We start from the raw sequence: 18,824 nt of genomic DNA, 5'->3' as shown, positions 1-18,824 counted from the left end.
GAAATAAGAAATTCTATCTGGAAACATTTTAAAACAAGTGTGTTTCATGTATTGAAACTTTACTTATGAACCTCGGGTTCATATTTTATTTTATTTTTTTTTGATTTTTAATATTTTTATTACATATTTTCCTCAATTACATTTCCAATGCTATCCTAAAAGTCCCCCATAGCGCCCCCCACTTCCCTACCCACCCATTCCCATTCTTTTGGCCCTGGCATTCCCCTATATTGGGGCATATAAAGTTTGCAAGTCCAATGGGCCTCTCTTTCCATTGATGGCCGACTAGGCCATCTTTCGATACATATGCAGCTAGAGACAAGAGCTCCGGGGTTCTGGTTAGTACATCATGTTGTTCCAACAATAGGGTTGCAGATCCCTTTAGCTCCTTGGGTACTTTCTCTAGCTTCTCCATTGGGAGCCCTGTGATACATCCAATAGCTGAATGTGAGCATCCACTTCATATTTTAAAAATGAATATTTTGAAGTTTTGGAGATTGATTAGATTTTAACAGTAAGCACTTTTATCCACAAATATAACCTAGTTGTTCCTGAGCTCATCAGTTAAATGCTTTGATCACATTAGCAGTCCTTTGTTCAACTCTGGGTTGGGCCATTTCCTTCCCAGGACCCTTCTGGTGCTAATTTTTCCGGTACACCATATTGCACATCTCAAAATGTCTCTAGCTCTTCCTAGGCCACCTAGGCACCATGTTGTCCTGACCAAGTCTTCACCCTTGCTTCTGGTCTAGGCAGCTTATGCCATTCCACCTTGCCCTCTACTGCCAGCCACCCCTATGGAGAGGCTCAGGCTTGGGCACCATTAGGGAAACAGCCACGGCCTCTTTGGAAGCATCCCCACGAGCTCTCTGAAGATGTCTGTGCCCTTCGGCAACGACCCTGTTCTCTGCTTCAAGTCCTTTGTCTATGTTCAGTCCCTGGGTAGCAGATAGGTCAGCACCACTGCCGCTCCCTGGGTACCTGCTCTCAACTTGATGCTCCTTGCAATGGGGGCGGGGGTGTCACAGCTTTATCCTCTGTGCTTGCTGCCACAAGGCCTATGCAGAGCTAGCAAAGCTTTTGGCATCTTGAGCTTCATATCCAGCATCTTCCCATGACCACAATGAAGGTGTCTGATAATTTCAGAATGTTCTAGCTGACTCCAAACTTACCTAGCCCTTTGACCTTACATCCCTAGGAGAATCCACTGTTCATTTCTTGTCTTGGGGTGTACCTGCTCACTCCATTAGCTTACTTCCTTGTCTGAATCTTTAAGATGAAATCATTTTGAGGCTTTTTCTCAGGAGGAGTTTATATCAGCACTGACAGGAGGAACACCAGGGTCTGAGGGAGTCTCAACAAACTCTCTGATTAGATGCTTTTGCACTTCACACTGCAGAATAGGCAAAATTCCTCTTCTAAGGGATTCATGCTTTCTTCTGGCCTTCATGGGTATCAGGCACACTCATAGTGAGTATACACGCTTGCAGTGAAATACTCAGATGCATAAAGTAAAAATAATTTTGAAAGAAAACTTTCTATTTTGTTAAGTCTACTCATGTTTTAGAGTTTTTATAGGTGCTAGAGCTTCTTTCTGCTAACTGAAGCAGGCACTGTGCAGGCAAGCAGCCTCGGGGTACTGGTGATGCCTATGCTGTGTGTACCACATGGTGCCTGGTAAGATGATCTATAAGTGTACTCTGTGAGATGACAGGGATAAGAGTACTTAACTGAATGCTAATGGTGTATTAGCATTGGTTACTATTGCATTTGATTTGTTACCAGCCATGCTTAGGAAGGAACTGAAAAAAAAAAAAAGAAAGAAATGAGCATAGATCAGAGTTAATTGATAACAAGAATAATAAAGGAGTAAGAGAAAGTCTCCAAATTTCTGATCTTAAAAGAGTTGTAAATACCAACTGCTTCTGGTCTGCACTGGCTATATTTCTTGTGTAGCCCATTGTGAAGTGAAAATACAGAGCAGCCTTAAATCAGCCAGGGGCCTTTCTATGTGTGCAGATGCAGACAAGAACAGCCTAATCCCCAAATACAGCTATTAACAGCCTGAAGTTTTAAGCAGAAAACACCCTTTTAAGATTTATCCTTGAGAAAATGACCAGAGCAAGGTTGTGGCTGCCCATTTTGTGCCTCAGCTGCCTCAAGCGGTCTCTACTGGATGGAGAGATGGGGATTAGGAAGGGAAGGGAAGGAAGACTTAAATCTGAGGAGGTTGGGTTTGGCCATGGCTGCCAGTATGTGGGACAGACCAGAAGCAAACAGATCAGCAGCCCAGTGCAAGTGAGAGGGATGTTACTGCCAAGCAAAGTAACATCATGAGATTTGTTTGCATGCCAGTCCTTAGAATTATCAGATCGCTGTGAGAGCAGTTCTGTAGGTGGACAACTGCATCTCCTTGAGAGTTAAACAGATACTTCCTAATTACTGCTGGGGATGTGAGTCTGGCTTTCCCTTCTGATATGCCACTGATCATGGTTTGCTGACTTCTAATTGTGAATGCTTTTTAGACTTGATCTCTAGATGTTCTGTATACTCACCTTCTTCTGGGCATGTTATGCCAAACATTTCTCCTAGAGTATTCAGACTGGTTTGTAACATGCTAACAGAGTCATACTAACACATGTCCACTTGCTGAATGATTTATCATGTATCTTGTCTTACAAGTCTCTTCTCTTCCAGGGTTGGAAAGATGTTATATTACTTTTGTTAAAAGACTAATGAGCTACTTTTACATATAAGACTCTAAGTCCCCTGGAGTTACGCTTTGACTATGGATGGAACTAACATTTTAATTCTTTCTCCATGATCTTCTGACATATTTCAAGTCCTTATGTATGTGTAGGTCTGTTTGAGGCACATAATATTTTCTACTATTATCTATTTTATGTCAAAGATACCCTAACAACTCATACTTGAAACGGAAAACCTTCTCTAATTTGTCCTACTTTCCCAGGAATGTCTCAGCTCTTGAACTTTTCTTATTTCATGTCTTAATAGAGGTCTTAAAAACATCTACCAGACTCAATAAAATGAGTTTTAATTTGCCTTTGATATAGAATCCTATTAGTTTGTAGATCAGCTGGAGAGTGCCAACATGTTAATGATATGGACTCTTACTAGCTACAAAATCCCACAATAGTCATTTACTCCTATCTTTGTAATTTTTTTGTACATGCCATTTTTTAGACATAATTCTGTATAGAAAGGCATTTTGTCTGTCCTCAGCCACAGAAGAAGCTGGTGCTGAGAGCATGAAACAGTCTCATCATGGAGCTTTCGAGCTACAAAGCAGAACTCTAACCTAGTTCCTAACCAGAAGGTTTTTTTCTCTACCTCACTCTGCCTCATAGACTTTGAAACATAGAGTTTGACACAGGGTAGATCATATCACACCAGCAAAGCCATGAGTCTGAGATTCAGTTCTCTACAGAAATACCACGTTTTGTGTTTCATGGCTTTCCCTCCCTGATTTCATGTTCTCATGCAGAAAATGCCCACGCCATAAGGTATAGTTTCTCCTAATATTCAAATATATGCCAGATCCTGAGGTCTAATGTTTCGGTCTATGCCATCTGTTTGTGGCAAAGTCTCTGGTCATTTATGAGCTGTTCCTTTCAACCTCTGGGTGGCAGAAAGTAAACATGCTTGTCAACAAGAGAAAGGGCTCCACACGAAGGGTGAGGTGGGCTTGGCAGGCAGTGTTTACAAAGTGAGCTTCTGTTCACACTAATGTAGCCAATGTTCCTCGATGATGAGCAATAATCCCGCCATGCCAGCACCGCTGGAGATCCCATTCCCAGCCAAATCCTGAGCTGCCTGGCTGTTCTGACATGTGGGGTGTCAAGGAAAGTCCACTGATGAATAAAATACTGACAGAATGTGAGACTTCGAGACTAGCAGCTGGCCTCATTCTGGAAGCAGGTCACAGATGGTGACAAGCTCAAAACAGGTGTCATGAAGACTCAAATTTACATTAAGTGGTGAAATTGACAGTAGCCATTTCTAATTTAGGAAAAGGCAATGCTATGCATATTAGTGGGCACACATCTCTAAGTGGTTTGTACTGATTCAGTACTGAAAGTTGGGAAAGTCCAATGTTGTGACTAGAAAGTACAAAAGAGGGAGACATAGGGAACACTTGAGAGAGAAAGTGCAAGCCAACAGTGATGGGGAGGCCTACCAAAGATCACCTCAGACCTCTGGCTGTGTGTGCCTTGCTCTCTTTCCTGAGTAGTGAACTCATGGAAAATGAAGTAACCTTCACCATAGCTCATTGGGCGAGAAGAGCAGGCAGAAGAGCTGTCAGGGTTGAGGTTGGGAAGGGGAGAGCTCAGGGGGATGGGCAGGGAGGAACAAGGCAGAAATCACAAGATGGGAGGACTGAATCTGGAAGAACAGAACCCAAGCTACCTCAACCAATACAAACTCTGAACCTTCACCTACAGAACAAACATTTCAGCACTGGGCCTGGGAGGCTACTCTAGGGGCGCGCTGTGGATGGGCGCCCTGTGGATGGATGGGCGCGCCTGGATGGGCGCAGTGTGGATGGATAGGCGCGCTGTGGATGGGCGCACTGTGGATGGATGCGTGCACTGTGGATGGGCGCACTGTGGATGGATGGGCGCCCCATGGATGGGCGCAGTGTGGATAGATGGGCGCGCTGTGGATGGGCGCGCTGTGGATGGATGCGTGCACTGTGGATGGGCGCGCTGTGGATGGATGGGCGCGCCTGGATGGGCATGCTGTGGATGGGCGCTGGGCTAAAGACCTTGAGTTTGGATTTTTAATAAAAACAGGTTTTATTTTACTTATTTATTTTTCCACATTGGAGCCGTTTTAAAAGTCATTTACCACTTCCCTTTCTATAATTTTCTTCCTCGTGGGAGGTGGCCGGGCTTAAGGGGAAAAGCATGGGCGTTCTAATCAGTCACATGTGTTTGATCCTGGTCATGCCAGCATGTGCTACACATAGAAATAGCAAGATGCCTCACTTTGGAGACTTTGTTTGTTTGTTTTTGTTTTGTTTTGTTTTGTTTTTGAGACAGAGTTTCTCTGTATAGCCCTGGCTGTCCAGGAACTCACTTTGTAGACCAGGCTGGCCTCAAACTCAGAAATCTGCCTGCCTCTGCCTCCGGAGTGCTGGAATTAGAGGCGTGTGCCACCACGCCTGGCTGAGACTTTTTTTTTTTTTTTTTTTTAAGTCTACAAAATACTACTTTGGAAATTAGGCAGGGATTAGAGAGATAGAAAATGGAAGGATGTTCTATGGCCAACAGTAGAAGCCCTTTCTCTCCTCCTGGTCTGTCTGTCACTGGGCCATGGTCTGAGATTTGTACCCATTGTCTTATACTGCATCGGGCTCAAGCATAACCACCTCCATTAAAAGGAAAATGCCAGGATTCACATTCCTCTCCACGTTCTCCAGGGAAAGAGATAGAGATACTCATGCCAAATAAAACTGTGCATCCTCGTGGCCACCTCCTGTCACATGGAAAAGAAGCTTTTCCTGTGAGAAGCCAATCTCCATCTGTGGAGATCTGGAGAACCCAAGTACGAACAGAGAATTAGAGATAACCTATATAACTGCCACATCGTAACAAAACCAGAAATCATTCTTCTTTCTCATCTTTACCAGTGTAAACCAGCCAGACACAGTACTCCTTCCTGGAAATCAGGGCAGCATCCAGGTCCTAAAGTGTTGTATAGATGTGCCATACAACTAAGTTCAGTGAGTGAAACTTAGGAGAGGTTCCTAGAGGGCTGTCTCAGTGTCAGTCTTCTTTGGGGTAGAATGTCAGGGAAAATGTGTGGACTGAGTCATGCCTGGTTTAAGGCTTAAGAACATCCTGTAGTCAGATGGTAGATTCACTCATTTCTAAATTCTAGCCAAACAGAGAAGCCCATCTTCAAGTTTGGAGGATATGTTGTGCTCCCAAGGTTCTCCCTGCCTGGCTTACAGCTGGGGCAACCCCCATGATGCTTCAAAAGCTGCCCCAAGGGACGGATGATGTTTGCATAGTCAGACAAGCTCAAAATACCCTCCTCTTTCTTCCACATATTTTTCATCTTATTTTTTATTTAACTTTCTTGAGTCCATTCTCTCTTTCTGCCATGTGACTTCTGGGTATTGGACTGAGGTCCACAGGTTGTACAATAGTGGCCCTATATCCTCTATCATCTCGCCAGCCCTCTCTCTCAGCTTTCAGGGAGGCCAAGTGGAAGATAGATTCTCATGGGCAACATTTGGGGGTCTATTCTATTGTTTGGTTCTGCTATAATCAAGCAATTTTGTGGACCCAAATACCCCAAGCTCATATAGCTAAAGGAGAAGTTTTGCAGGACATAGGTTAGGAGAGAGCTGAGAAATTCAGAGCCTTACCTGAGCAGTTGGAAATCACCGTCTCATGGGCTTTGCTTTTCATCCAAATAGTTCGGATCACAAGGCCATAGATAACGCTGTATAAAAAAACATCAGAGAGCATTACCATGGCTGAAAAGTCCCCAGTGTGAGGAATCTGAAAGCTGACTACTTTCATTTCTCCTTGAGAAAGATCCAGTGAGAGGGATCTCAACCATCCTTGACAGCTCTGCTTGATCATACTGAAGGTGCCAGAAGATCAAGGTCACGGAGCTGCTAGTATCTTAAATAAGTGGATAAAAATCTGGAGGACTTAAATAATCCAGGTGGTCAGAAATGCAGTGCTGATTATAATTCAAACTCAGCTTAGGAGGTAAGGATTTTCTACTATGTATGTGCTATTTGGTTTTAGTTACTCTCTCTCTCTCTCTCTCTCTCTCTCTCTCTCTCTCTCTCTCTCTCTCTGTGTGTGTGTGTGGGTATATGGAAGCCTGTGAGTGATATCAGAAGTTCTCCCCCATATTGCCCTTCTACCTTTTCAATGAAGTTTGGCTTCATTTTTTAATCCCAGATTAAAACATAGTTTGAACTGGTCAGCTTGCTTTTGGAATTCCTTGTCTCTGCCTTCCAAATCTAAAATTACAAAGGGAACTCATGGATGTTAGGAAAGTATCCACCATGTAGTTCAGGCTGGCTTCAAGTCTATTAGCCCTTCTCAATGCACTCTGTAAAGGCTGGCATGGCAAGATGTCAGCATACCTACTCACTATAGAATAGCCTCTGGGTCCCTCCTCTTGCAGGAGTGGGATCATAGCTCCTTGAGTTCACCAGGAATCTGCTACTTGCCTCAGCTAAGGTTGTTGTCCTCACTGATGATACAATGAATGGAGCAATTGTATAACTGCATTATTTCTCAAGGCAGGGCTGCTGTTAATCTCTCACAGCCCCAGGAGAATTAATTCTGCAAAAATATGAGGGGCCTTGGAATGATGTGCATCTGGCGACCTCTTGCCCCAATTTAGTGCCCAAACACGTTAACAAAACACAGACCCAGTTAGCTTTGTGCAAGCCCCAGCACAAAGGCACTACAGATTGGCCCAGGTTTGTGATGACATATTACACAGTAGTTGATAACCAACACCCCAAGCCTAAGTTGAGATTGTGTAGCACAAATTTCTTAAAATCCTGAGTGTCAAATATGATCATACTTAAAGAGCTGAGCACAGTACTTGAGTATCAGTGGACTTAAAACTATACTTTTCTTTCTTCTTGTTTCCACTACCTCCCCATTTTTCCACCACACCCACTCTTCTTCATGATGAGGTCTATGCCAGCAGAATGTTAATAACATACACACATCGGCAAATTTTGTATTTCCCGTCTCCTTTGATAAATACAAAAATTTCAACTCTCCTCAATGTTACTTGACATTTAAAGTTTACTGAACACTTCAACTAAAAACTTTGGTGCAGAACACTGCCTTATTTTTAAAGTGCATAATTTTTCCCCTTGAGAATTGGTAGTTTAAAAAAAAACAGAGTTCCAATTTGTGGTAGCTGACAAAGCACTAATGGATTCTAATGGGCTTTAGACTATAACTTAATTAATGACCATGTTAAAGCTTTGTTTTTTTATTGCTTTTTTCATTCTTGCTCTGGGAGCAACTTTTCATGCTCCAGGGAACCTCAGGCCTTGGTAGAGCATTCTCTTCCTTCTGATAGTCCATCTAGGGACTTTCCTGAAGTCTATATGCCTCGATTAAGGGGGAGGAAGGGGGGGGGAGTTTAGCAGTGAGCATTTGCTCTATATGGAACATTTGTTAAATCAGAACTTTCCAGAGTAAAGGAGACAGAAGGTATATTAGTTGCTTTTCTAGAGTTGATAAGCAACAGCTTTAGGGAAGAGAAGATTTGGGCTCATGGTTTAAGGGGAAGTCATGGAGACCAGAATATCTTACTGCTATGTAAGCAGTCATGAAAGGCTGATCACATCTGGGTATTTTAGAGATGGAACAGGAAGTAGAATTAGACTCTTAACATTAAGAATCCCTTCTCCTATCCCCTCTAAGATCTACTTCCTCCAGTTGAGTTCCCCCTGCCAAAGGTTCGACAACCTCCTGAAAAGCAGGAGTCTACATGATTCTATAGGCCACATTGTACATTCAAACAGCTCCCAGAGGTAAGGTCCCAACTACCATGATATGTTAATGCTACCCGGTATTTACCCAGTGATAATCCCAGTATTTAACTCACCAGTGATTCAAACGCTGGTGACAATTAGTAACATGTAGGATGTTAAAGATAGATCTGTCTTATGAGTTGAAGCCTTGGGCCTCATTGGCCCTACTTTTATTTACAGACAAGTAGAGGAGTACAAAGCCAGGCTACCCTTGACAGCTGAACAAATGGAACCAGTGGGTGTGCATCCTTGTTGTCTACTGTTATAAAAAAGCTACTTCTTGTGAGCAACAGTCACTCACCAGAAACTTCTTTTTTCCATTTTCTCCTTCTTGCTCATTTTTTTTTACATCTAATAAGTGAGCAAGTACTGTGGTGCTGTCCCTTCAAAATGACTCCAGAATTTGCACCTACCTTTCCATCTCTTTGGTGTGAGTACAAACCTTTGCAATCTCTCTCTTTTTTATTTCAAAAAATTTATTTACTATCATAAAATATAAATAGAGTGCATTTTAATCCTTCTAATTAAATTGTCCTGTATCAATAGGTGTAGTCAAACTGATAGATGGACGTTACTACCTCTTATCCGTAGAATTCATCTTATTCTCTTGTATCTTAGTTACTATGCTATTCCAAGAAAGAAATATCATGACCAAGGGAACTCATAAAATAATGCATTTCCCTGAGGGCTTGCTTACAGGGGATAGTTCATGATCATCATGGTGGGAAGCAGACGAACGTGATGATGAAGCAGAAGCTGAGGGCTTTTACATCCTGAACCACAGGCAGTAGTCAGAGAGAAAGAGATTGTGACTGGGGTGGGCTTTTATAACCTCAACCCCCTGCCCCCCCCGTGACACATCTCCTCTCCTCCATCAAGAATAAATTCCTAATCTTTCCCAAACAGTTCCACTAACGGGGACCAAGCATAGGAGCCTGTGGAGGGCATTCTCATTCAAACCATCATATGTGTATCAATATATCATCAAACTCGATAGCTATCAAACAAAAGAAGGTAATATTTCATAAATATGCACATTTAGCCCTTTGTGGGAGTGATGTTAGTCTCCCCAACTTTAGTCTGTATGCTCTTGAAACACATGCACATCCCTTCTCTTGTGGTATCATAATCTTTAAACACCCCTATCCTGCTACTGTAGCCTGCAACCATAGCGCCATAAGTGATGGTGATGCAGGACAGAGAGCTGAAAGTCAGCTCAACTCCTGCCCCACCTGAGCAAGTCCATATTCATGAGATGCTATCACTGTCATGGCATCAAATTGTCTCATCGTTTTCTCATTTTGTTCCATCCTCTATTGGCTGTATGTAGTTTATCATTCTTTGTGTGCTACCTTGCAATGAAACGTTACTCTTCATCCCATTCCCTTTCCCAGGCAGCTTCTCTTCCTTGGAATACCCTGTTAGACAACACAGGCTGTGTAGAGGTTGTCTATGGCAGCCCTGTGCTGAAGATCACGTACTAGAAACAGTTCAAGGAAAGGCAGTCTTTGATATTTGACCTTCATCTGTGTCTTGGATTGTGGTAACTTTCAAAGAAGACTTAGGCTTCTAGGAAACATGAAACCTGAAGGATTTCTCTGTCACAGAGCACCTCTGGCCTGTATTGATATAGTTTACCTCCTGAACTTATAGAAGACCATCTAAACACCACATTCTCCTTTATGCAATTCAGAGGCAGTTTTGGATTACAGAAAGTCAAGTCAGTAGAGTCAGGCTTGCAGGGCCATGTCTGGATGATGTCAGGGATAGACCGTATTCCTTCATTGTGGATCAGAATGATGAGGACAAGCGAAAGAACACTCAGAGCCTGTATGTTTGCAGGTTGATTCTGCACTGCAACAATAGAAACTCTGGTTCCCAGGAGAGCAGCAAAGTGAAATGGTTGATTACACTTCTAAATGTTTGACCTTGGTTTTATATATATAGTTTTCATTTGTGCAAACAAATGAAAGAAATAAGCACATATACATATATACATGCTTGTTTATCCACAGTAAACACCTGGAATGGCACAGACCCACAGTGCTTTTGAGGACAAAAGGTTTGCTGCAGAAAGTTCTAATTTTTTATTTAATACCAACATGCCCTTGTAGGAAATGTAAAAAAAGAAAAAAAAAAAGCACTGTCCTTTCCATAAAAGGGTTATGCAAGACAAAACTTCATTTAAGAATTATTGTGAAGAAACTACTTGGCAGAAATTCAAATTCCTCTAGGATCAGATCTTTCTAAAATCAAAAGAGCTGTCCAAACTTTCAACCAACTTTCTGAGTTGGTGCTCAGAATTGTAATTTGTATATCAACTGCACAATTTAAAATAAACCAATAGTGTAAGAATGTGAGGCCAAACTCTGACCATTGAGAGTGATGTACAGGCCACCCTTTGCATTAGAAATAAAAATCTTTGCATTAGAGGGCTCTAATGGGGCCCTCACTGGGTGTGCTTCTCTGCTAGATTTAATATAGCTAAACACTCTCTGTAAAAATAAAACTTACCTTACAAAAATAGTTAACACACTGAACACTAAATGTGTAGTCTTATACGTCCTTACTAAGCTGTAGCCTAAGCTATGGTATGGTGTAGAGATTTAAAAGGGGTAGACAATGAGCAGAAAACTTTTGTACTACCCTGGAGAGAGACAGTAACAGTCTTGCCAAGGTTGCTTCCTTGCCTTTGATTTGGTCTTGCCACATTAGGAGTGACCTGGTGCAGGACAGGAGAGAATATACCTGAAAAACCCTTGCCTTTGAACTCATGAATATGGAGTGGGAAAAAGAGTCCTGGCCCTTACCTCATGTTGCAGGAGGTTAGTAATCATGATCGGAGAGGTTAGTAATCTGTAGGTGACTCTGCTGAGTCTGTCTCTTCATAAAGCAATCCTTATCTCCTTGGCCCCATCTTTTAATAGGTGCTGAAGACCATAAAATAACAACCTATGCCAATTGTGAGAGTTCTCTTTTTGTCGTACACAAACTCTTACTTTGTGAGTTCATATAAGAGCTATGAATATAAAAGCATAAATCCCCTACTTTATGGATGGAAAGGCTTGGGTTACACAATGAGGAACTTTTAGAGAGATTAAAATTAAGATCAGTTTGCCAGAGAATCTCTGAGTGTAGAACAGAGAACTTCATATTCTATATAATAAGAGTCCACGGTAACAGCCTCTCACAAACATTATCCCTTTTACTGCCACCAACAACATACTGTGATCAGTGTTAGTGTTCGTTTCATACCCAGGTAGAGAATGTCGGAGCTGTTGATGCTGAAGTCCCCTGTCCCTTCTGTGGCTCCCAGGCTTCTCTTTAGAGCAGGCTGCTCATGCCAGCTGTGCACCAACACAGACGTGACTGAGCAGAGACAACCTCCTTCTCAGACTTTTTGTTAAAAATCCGAGTTGTTCTCCTGAAGACATTCTCTTCACCTCTTTGGTTTGAATTGGATCATCTAGCCTTTCCTAACCCCTCTAGTGCCAGGGTTGGGGTGGAGTGGGGTGGGGTGGGGTGGGGTGGGGTGGGGTCTGCTAGGAGGATGTAGGAGAAGAAGTGGAAGGGAGGTTGGATGTTCCACACAAATATCCACTGTTGTTTGTTTTGTTTCTAAACAAGAAGATTTTACTACTCATTAGCGGACAGTATTTAGGCTATCGCTCCTTTTCCTGATGTGACAGGTTGCCTCAGGCCCCACTCTTCTCCTCGGCCTTAGGACTCATGTTATGGCTAGTGCTGGCCACTGGGACCCTTTTAATCACCACGGCCTTGTACTCTAAAAAGGACTCCTTTACCATGGTGGTCCAACACCATCTGAGCCCTATTGCCCAAGCAAAATGAATAGATTTTCCTCACAGAACACAAACCAGCCCTCTGTAACTAATGTGCATCTTCCCACTTGTACCTTTGTAATTGTGACCATGGATCTTTTCTGCCCACGCCTTTGTCTCTGAGAGGGAAAGTGATAGGAAGGTAAGTAATCAATTAGGTCACAAGAAAAGAAGCCCAGAGGAAGCGGAGCAATTACACCAGGGCAAACAACCTCAACCTCACTGGAACAATTAGGCAGCCCCACCAAGCAAACTGTGAAACCGCAGGAGTTGTTGTGACCCAGAAAAGCAGAGTGCTGCCTTTGCTGTCTGTCAGTCACGGTGACTTCAAGCCTTGGGAACTGATTTAGTTGATGATGGAATTGCAACATCTTTATTCATGCACAGCTCTCCAGAGAGTTTGCTACTGGTGATGCGATATCTCACCTTCTATTTCCTTCTTTCCTTCCATAAATACTAATATACGAACTAACACACAAACTGAAGCAGGCATGGAATTTTCACACTGGAAACATACATGTGAAATGTCTGTTTGTGTGTATGTGTATGTGTGTGTGAAAGAGAGAGAAATATGAGAGACAGACAGACAGACAAATAGCAGCGACCATGACACATCCATGGAACATTTAGTACAGATTATTATTTGGTCTGTATTGCTCACTTAGTCCCATATTTACCAAATGTTTGTTGGATACTAGATTGAGCCTCAGGAAATTAAAAAAAATAACACTATATTCATTAGATGCTGACAATTACATTATTCCAAAGTGATAAAGTCAACTTGATGAAAGTGGGGATGAATTTGGAGAAATAGAGACCCTGGGGCTGGCAGTGAAACTCTCCAGTGGATTTGGTGGAGAGGAGAAATGAAGGCTGTGAAGGAGTTTGGACGACCCAAGGCAGGGTGATCCTGGAATTGCTGTGAGGTGTGAGTAATGAGTGGCCAATAGTAAGCCTTTTACAATACATTACAAACAGAAAAGGCTACCAGTAAAAGAATCTCTCTAAGGATATAGGATGGAGAAAATGAAAACTTTCACACACATATACATAAGTGTTAGAATATGTTTAATTTAAAAAGGACAAAAGTGGTGATAAAAACACGAATATGTTCATCTCATTTGTTAGGAAGGAAATGCAACCGAAAACAAAAAAGGACACCTGGATGTGGTGGCTCACCTCTGTATTTTCTCTTGTGAGGTTGAAGTAGGTGTTGCAGTGAGCTGTAGGCTAGCCTGGGCTATGTAGCTACTTGCAGGATCTACACACAATCTCAGGTCTCCCAAACAAACAAATAAAACAACAAAGCAGCACTAACAACAAACACCCCTCACAAAAACCGTTTTTTCTGTGTGTTTGTTTTTGTTTTGCCTATCACCATAGCAAATTTAGAAGCATGTACTTAGCAATTTAGCATGGACAAGATGTCAGAGGCCTGGTTACCAAAGTGAGTGCACACCATTGAGTTTTTTCTTAGTTTAAGTAAGCTTGGATTAAGTTTATTTAACCTTATATCGAAGATCTTATCAACAACAACGGAAACAAGTCAGGGGTTTTCATAAAAAAGAAAAAGGAAGGAGAGAGTGAGAGCGAGAGCGAGAACGAGCGAGCAAGACAGAGAGAGAGGGAGAGAGAGAGGGAGAGAGAGAGCGAGAGAGAGAGGGAGAGAGAGAGAGAGAGAGAGAGAGAGAGAGAGAGAGAGAGAGAGAGTGAGAGCGCGCGCGCGAGAGAGAGAGACGTGCTTGAGATTGGTTCAAGAAGTGGAGAATGCCTTGTCCCCCAGAAAGAAGACCACTCTTGACTTAGAAAGGAGTAAAGCTGGTGGCTGACCGCTGGCTTCCTGACAGACAGGAAATGCTTCCAAGAAGCTCAAGGACACAAAAGGTCACTGGCAGCCAGGAAGCAGGCACAATTCTAAAGGAGGTTCTGCTGTGGTGAGAGGGGAAAGAAACACCCCCTTTGAAACTATTTTACAAACAAATTCAGCCTTGACTTTTCAAGCACACTAACAACAACAACAAAAAAAGTTAAGCAGCAGGCAGTCTGGAGGTCTGGAGGAGCAGTCCTACCCCATAAAGCAGTCAAAGGAGTGTGGGAAAGCAGTCTCAGAGTCACAGACCTCCTGAGAAATGTGCCAAGGTCTCCTGCTGCTGGCACCTTCCCAGTAAGTAGGGACTTAGAAGGCGTGGCTTAATGAAGGCTGAGAAATCAATCAGGAGTGAGGCCCCACCCACGCCCAGCCACTGGAGTCTTGTGCTTGCATTGCTGCTTCTTTCCTTTGGGCTGGTTACATAAACTTAGACCTCCATCTTTCCACTCAACCCCCTCTTGTGCAAATTGGTGGAGAGGAGAGCAGCAAGTTGAGACAAATGTGGACGTTAGTTTGTCCGTTCAGAAAAGACGACTGGACAGCTACTCATCTCACAGGAGCTAGTGACCTGCTGTCCCAGTCACTGCTACACCCTTGAGAAAATGTCGCAGCTGGATGGTGATACCTAGAATTCCTCCCAGCTTTAGGGTTTCAGGAAACCAAAGATGATCACTAAACACAAAGCAGGCCACTGTCAGGAGATGCTTAGAAATAGTCAAGGAGAAAGACAAGAAAAACTGATGCATATTAAAGCAACGAGGTGCTGGGCAGGTGTGAAAGATGGGACGTAGCCACTTGGCACAATATACGTGTCTGAGCGCATCCTCAGTAAATGTTCTCCTCTCCTGACTCTGCCTCAGAGAGCTGGGCTTAGCACGTGGTAGCAGTAGACAGGATCCTGCATCCCAGTGAGTTCCCGCAAGGTTTTTGGAACAGTGACTGACCTGAAGAAGCAAAGTACAACAGTGCTCAGGCAGGGTCCAGCCCACTGGCCTCTCACCTGATAATTGCCAAGGGAATGAAGTACACCAGAAAGGCGACGATGGTCATGTACGGGGTCCAGTAGGAGTCATCCGGCCACAGTGCCCAGCACTGCACCTCACCATTGGAAAGTGTCCTTTTCCCAAATATGATCAGCGTGGGAATGGAGAACAGGAACGAGAGGCTCCACGCTATTCCGATGAGGACTTTGGCTTGCTTCTCTGCTTAAAGAAAAGAGAAAGATGCCTGGGCACCTGGACACGTGCTTTGAGAACACACAATGTCCTCCATAGAGACTGACCTCTGACCGAGAGCCACTGGGACCTGTCAGTGTCTCCTACAGCCTCAGTTTCCTCAAATGGATCTAATGCCCTCTGCAGCATACAGCTTGTACATGAGGGTGCAGGCCCACCTACCTCCCCCTGTTCCCCAACTCCAAGACAATTCTTTTTTTAAATCTCATTTAGCTGGCTGGTACAACTTTCCTCTACATGTTTAATCTTGCAATTCTTTAATTAGCAGTGTGTCTCATAATTTATTTCTTTGGTTCTTAATCTGTGTTCATGTCTTTTTCTTTTTTTCCTTTCCTTTCCTCTTTTTTTTTTTTTTTTTTTTTTTTTTGTGGATGTTCTTAAGTTTTGTCAAGATTGTCACAAGAAAGATACTAGTTTCCAGTTTCTGGCTATTAGGAATAAGACTGCTATGAGCACAGTGGAGCATGGAGCACTGGTCTTTGTGATATTGTGGGGAGTATCTTCTGGGTATATTCTGGTATAGCTGGGTCTTCAGGCAGAACTATTTCCAATTTTCTGAGGAACCATCAGATTGATTTCTAGAATGGTTGTACCAGTTTACAATCTTACCATCCATGGAGGAGTGTCCCAGAGACTGATCTAATGATCAGCTAAGTTTGGATCCATCCCATGGGTGGGCACCAACCCTGACACTATTACTGATGCTGTTTTGTGCTTGCTGACAGGAACCTAGCATGGCTGTCCTTTGAAAGGCTCTTCCAGTAGCTGAATGAGACAGATGCAGATTCTCACAGCCAAGCATTGGACTGAAGTTGGGGACCCCTCAGGAAGTGTTGGGGGAAGGACTGAAGGGGCTGGCAACCCCATAGGAAGATCAACAATGTCGACTAATGTGGACCCTGAGAACTCCCAGAGACTGAGCCACCAACCAAAAAGCATACACAGCTGGTCTGAAGCCCCAGGCATGTATGTCACAGAGGACTGCCTTGTCTGGCCTCAGAAGAAGATGCACTTAATCCTGTAGAGGCTTGATGCCCCAGGGAGAGGGACGTCTGGGGAAGTACCCTCTCAGAGGTAAGGGGAGAGTGGATAGGGGTAAGAACTCTGGGAGGGGGGACCTGGAGGAGGCAGCATTTGGGATGTAAAATAAATAAAATAATAATAGTGACAATAATAATAATAATAATAATAATAATAAAGATTAATTCTATGTCTTTTGGGGTACAAAATTCCACTTTTTCTTTTGCTATTGTTCATGATTCTTATTTGTATATATGGTTGAGGACCTTGATGCAGTGACAAATAATTTGATTTATTACTTCTGCTTTTGATGTGATTTCTATAAAGACTCTATCCTTCTTAGGATGGTGGAAGGGTTGTCATTATGTTCTTTAGTCTTGCATGTTTGAATGACTCACTTTCATAGTCTAAAAGGGTCTGTATTGAACTAGCTATGTCATAGTAAATTCATGTTTTTAACTGGCTATAAAGCTAGTCCAATATTATATATTAACAAGCCCATTCTTTTCCAAGTTATTTAAAGTTTTATTTGCTGTGTGTGTGTGTGTGTGTGAGAGAGAGAGAGAGAGAGAGAGAGAGAGAGAGAGAGAGAGAGAGAGAGAGAGAGAGTGAGAGAGGTCTGTGTATATACATATCTGTCAGTCTGTTTGTGGGGGGAGTCTGTGTGTGTATGCATATATGTGCTACTTTGCTAACATTTGTTCTATCAGAGTCTGAGATTATTTTCATATTAACACATATTCTTCTTCACCATTGTTGGTACATTACTAATTCTTATCAGTTACCCTAAAACCCACAACAGTACCAATCTCTCAGTAGTTGCTAGCTAAGGACACTGTCACTTTATTGAAGAACAGTACAAATGAACTCTTGTGTGGTCAATTAGTGAAATTCCCACTGCTCTCTACTTCCTGTGGCTCTCCCATGAAATTCTGTAGATCTACTCAAAGGTTCTCATAACTCATTCAACTTGCCTTCTTTAGGTAGGGATTCTATGGGATGTCTTTTAAATGCATTATTTATTTTCCCTAGTTTAGCTTTTGTCACACTTAAAAGATACCTGATTTCCTCTTTGTTTTCCCAGTCAAATTTCAGTTTATGTGGGTATATGAGAAGGTTAGGAGCCCATGGGCCAGGTCTGCCCATGTGCAGAGCAGAGAGCACCTAGCTGGTCCTACACAGTGCTCATCACCAAAGCACGACGGCTCCTGGTACCCCATCAGTAGCATCTCCGTTCTGTTCCCCATGGATGAAGAGCCTCCAACCCTTCCACCTGGTTGGAGAGTTCTGGAACCTTCATGATGCCCTCCTGCCTCAGGACTTGAAGTTTCCCAAGGTCTGCCTCTCCTCCTGCACCATATACTGAACATCAAGCAGCACCCCTAGCCCTGCTTACTACTGTGAGCATCAGCTGAGGATATTACTGGCCACCTTCTTTTCTCTTCCAGGAATCCTGAAGTAAGGAGAAGTTCCCTTGTTTTCAGTGAATTAAAAACACTTCGTGGTTTGAGGATAAGGAGGGGCAGGTATTTGTTTCTTGAGAATGACGAGCCTGAAGGAATTGTGCCCACTTTGCTGTAAGAGTGTGCTTGCTGGCAGGACCTTAAGGAAGTAGATGGAAGCACAGCCTCAGCCTGGCCTACCAAGGATTTCTCTTATGGGGTAAGGATCAGGCAACATTCCTCAATTCCTCTGGCATCCAAACTTTCTTTCTATAATTTTATCTACACTCTGAACCATTAGACAGTGATGGAGGAGGAGAAAGACAACAGAGAGGGGTGGGGAGAGGAGTGTGGTTGGGGCATAGAAAACATCAATAAAATATTAGCGAAAATATCCTTACCCCGTAAAAGAATCTTTATGAAAGAATGCTAGCTCACCTCCTTGAAGAAACTTCATGGGGTAAACGATGGCATGGTATCTGTCTATGCTGAGGGACACCAGGACGTAGGTAGAGGCATACAGCAGGACAACCTAAGGACGGGAACCAGAGGACATGTGTGACTTCACATGGGAGAGGAAATGCACATAGTATGTAATATTCTTGGTACTTACAAACCAGGGGATTGAATCAAGATATCAGTGAGGTGAGAACTGAGGTAGAGAGGTACTGGCCCTCCCTGCTGGAAGCAGATCTGGGCTTTGCCATAGGACTCTGCATTGCTACCGGCAATAGGGTTAGAATGGCCACAGCTTTCTCTGTGTGTTCTATTGGCTTCTTGCCTTCCCATATTGCAAGCTCAGTCTCTCTTGAGAGTTGCCTGACACGTCTATCCGGAATTGACTTTTAGAGCTAAAATAATTTT

General features: G+C 43.1%; 1 protein-coding gene and 1 long non-coding RNA gene across 5 annotated transcripts in view; one reads left to right on the top strand and one right to left on the bottom strand.

Moving 5' to 3' along the window:
* The window catches only part of Npsr1 (neuropeptide S receptor 1), a 203,064-nt gene that overhangs the window by 7,320 nt on the left and 176,920 nt on the right, over nt 1-18,824 (bottom strand). Inside the window, exons 4-6 of one of the 2 annotated variants that reach the window (XM_021172302.3) lie at nt 18,399-18,492; nt 15,264-15,465; nt 6,398-6,474 (exon numbers count right to left, since the gene is read on the bottom strand). In XM_021172302.3, the coding sequence (XP_021027961.1) occupies nt 6,398-6,474; nt 15,264-15,465; nt 18,399-18,492 (373 nt within the window). The remainder of the gene's footprint in view (nt 1-6,397; nt 6,475-15,263; nt 15,466-18,398; nt 18,493-18,824) is intronic. The other variant, XM_021172303.2, reaches the window with a different exon arrangement.
* LOC115031937 (uncharacterized) overlaps nt 1-18,824 on the top strand; it is a 57,073-nt gene that overhangs the window by 19,716 nt on the left and 18,533 nt on the right. For 2 of the 3 annotated variants that reach the window (XR_015048917.1, XR_015048916.1), the window contains exons 4-6: nt 16,224-16,572; nt 17,603-17,854; nt 17,967-18,180. This is a non-coding gene — a long non-coding RNA (uncharacterized LOC115031937). The remainder of the gene's footprint in view (nt 1-16,223; nt 16,573-17,602; nt 17,855-17,966; nt 18,181-18,824) is intronic. The other variant, XR_003837581.2, reaches the window with a different exon arrangement.

The sequence above is a fragment of the Mus caroli genome, unplaced genomic scaffold (genome assembly GCF_978045245.1).
Source record: "Mus caroli unplaced genomic scaffold, Mus_caroli_1 scaffold_11, whole genome shotgun sequence".
NCBI classification, from domain to species: domain Eukaryota; kingdom Metazoa; phylum Chordata; class Mammalia; order Rodentia; family Muridae; genus Mus; species Mus caroli.
Note: the sequence above shows the minus strand (reverse complement) of the source record. Positions and strands in the feature narration are given on the sequence as shown.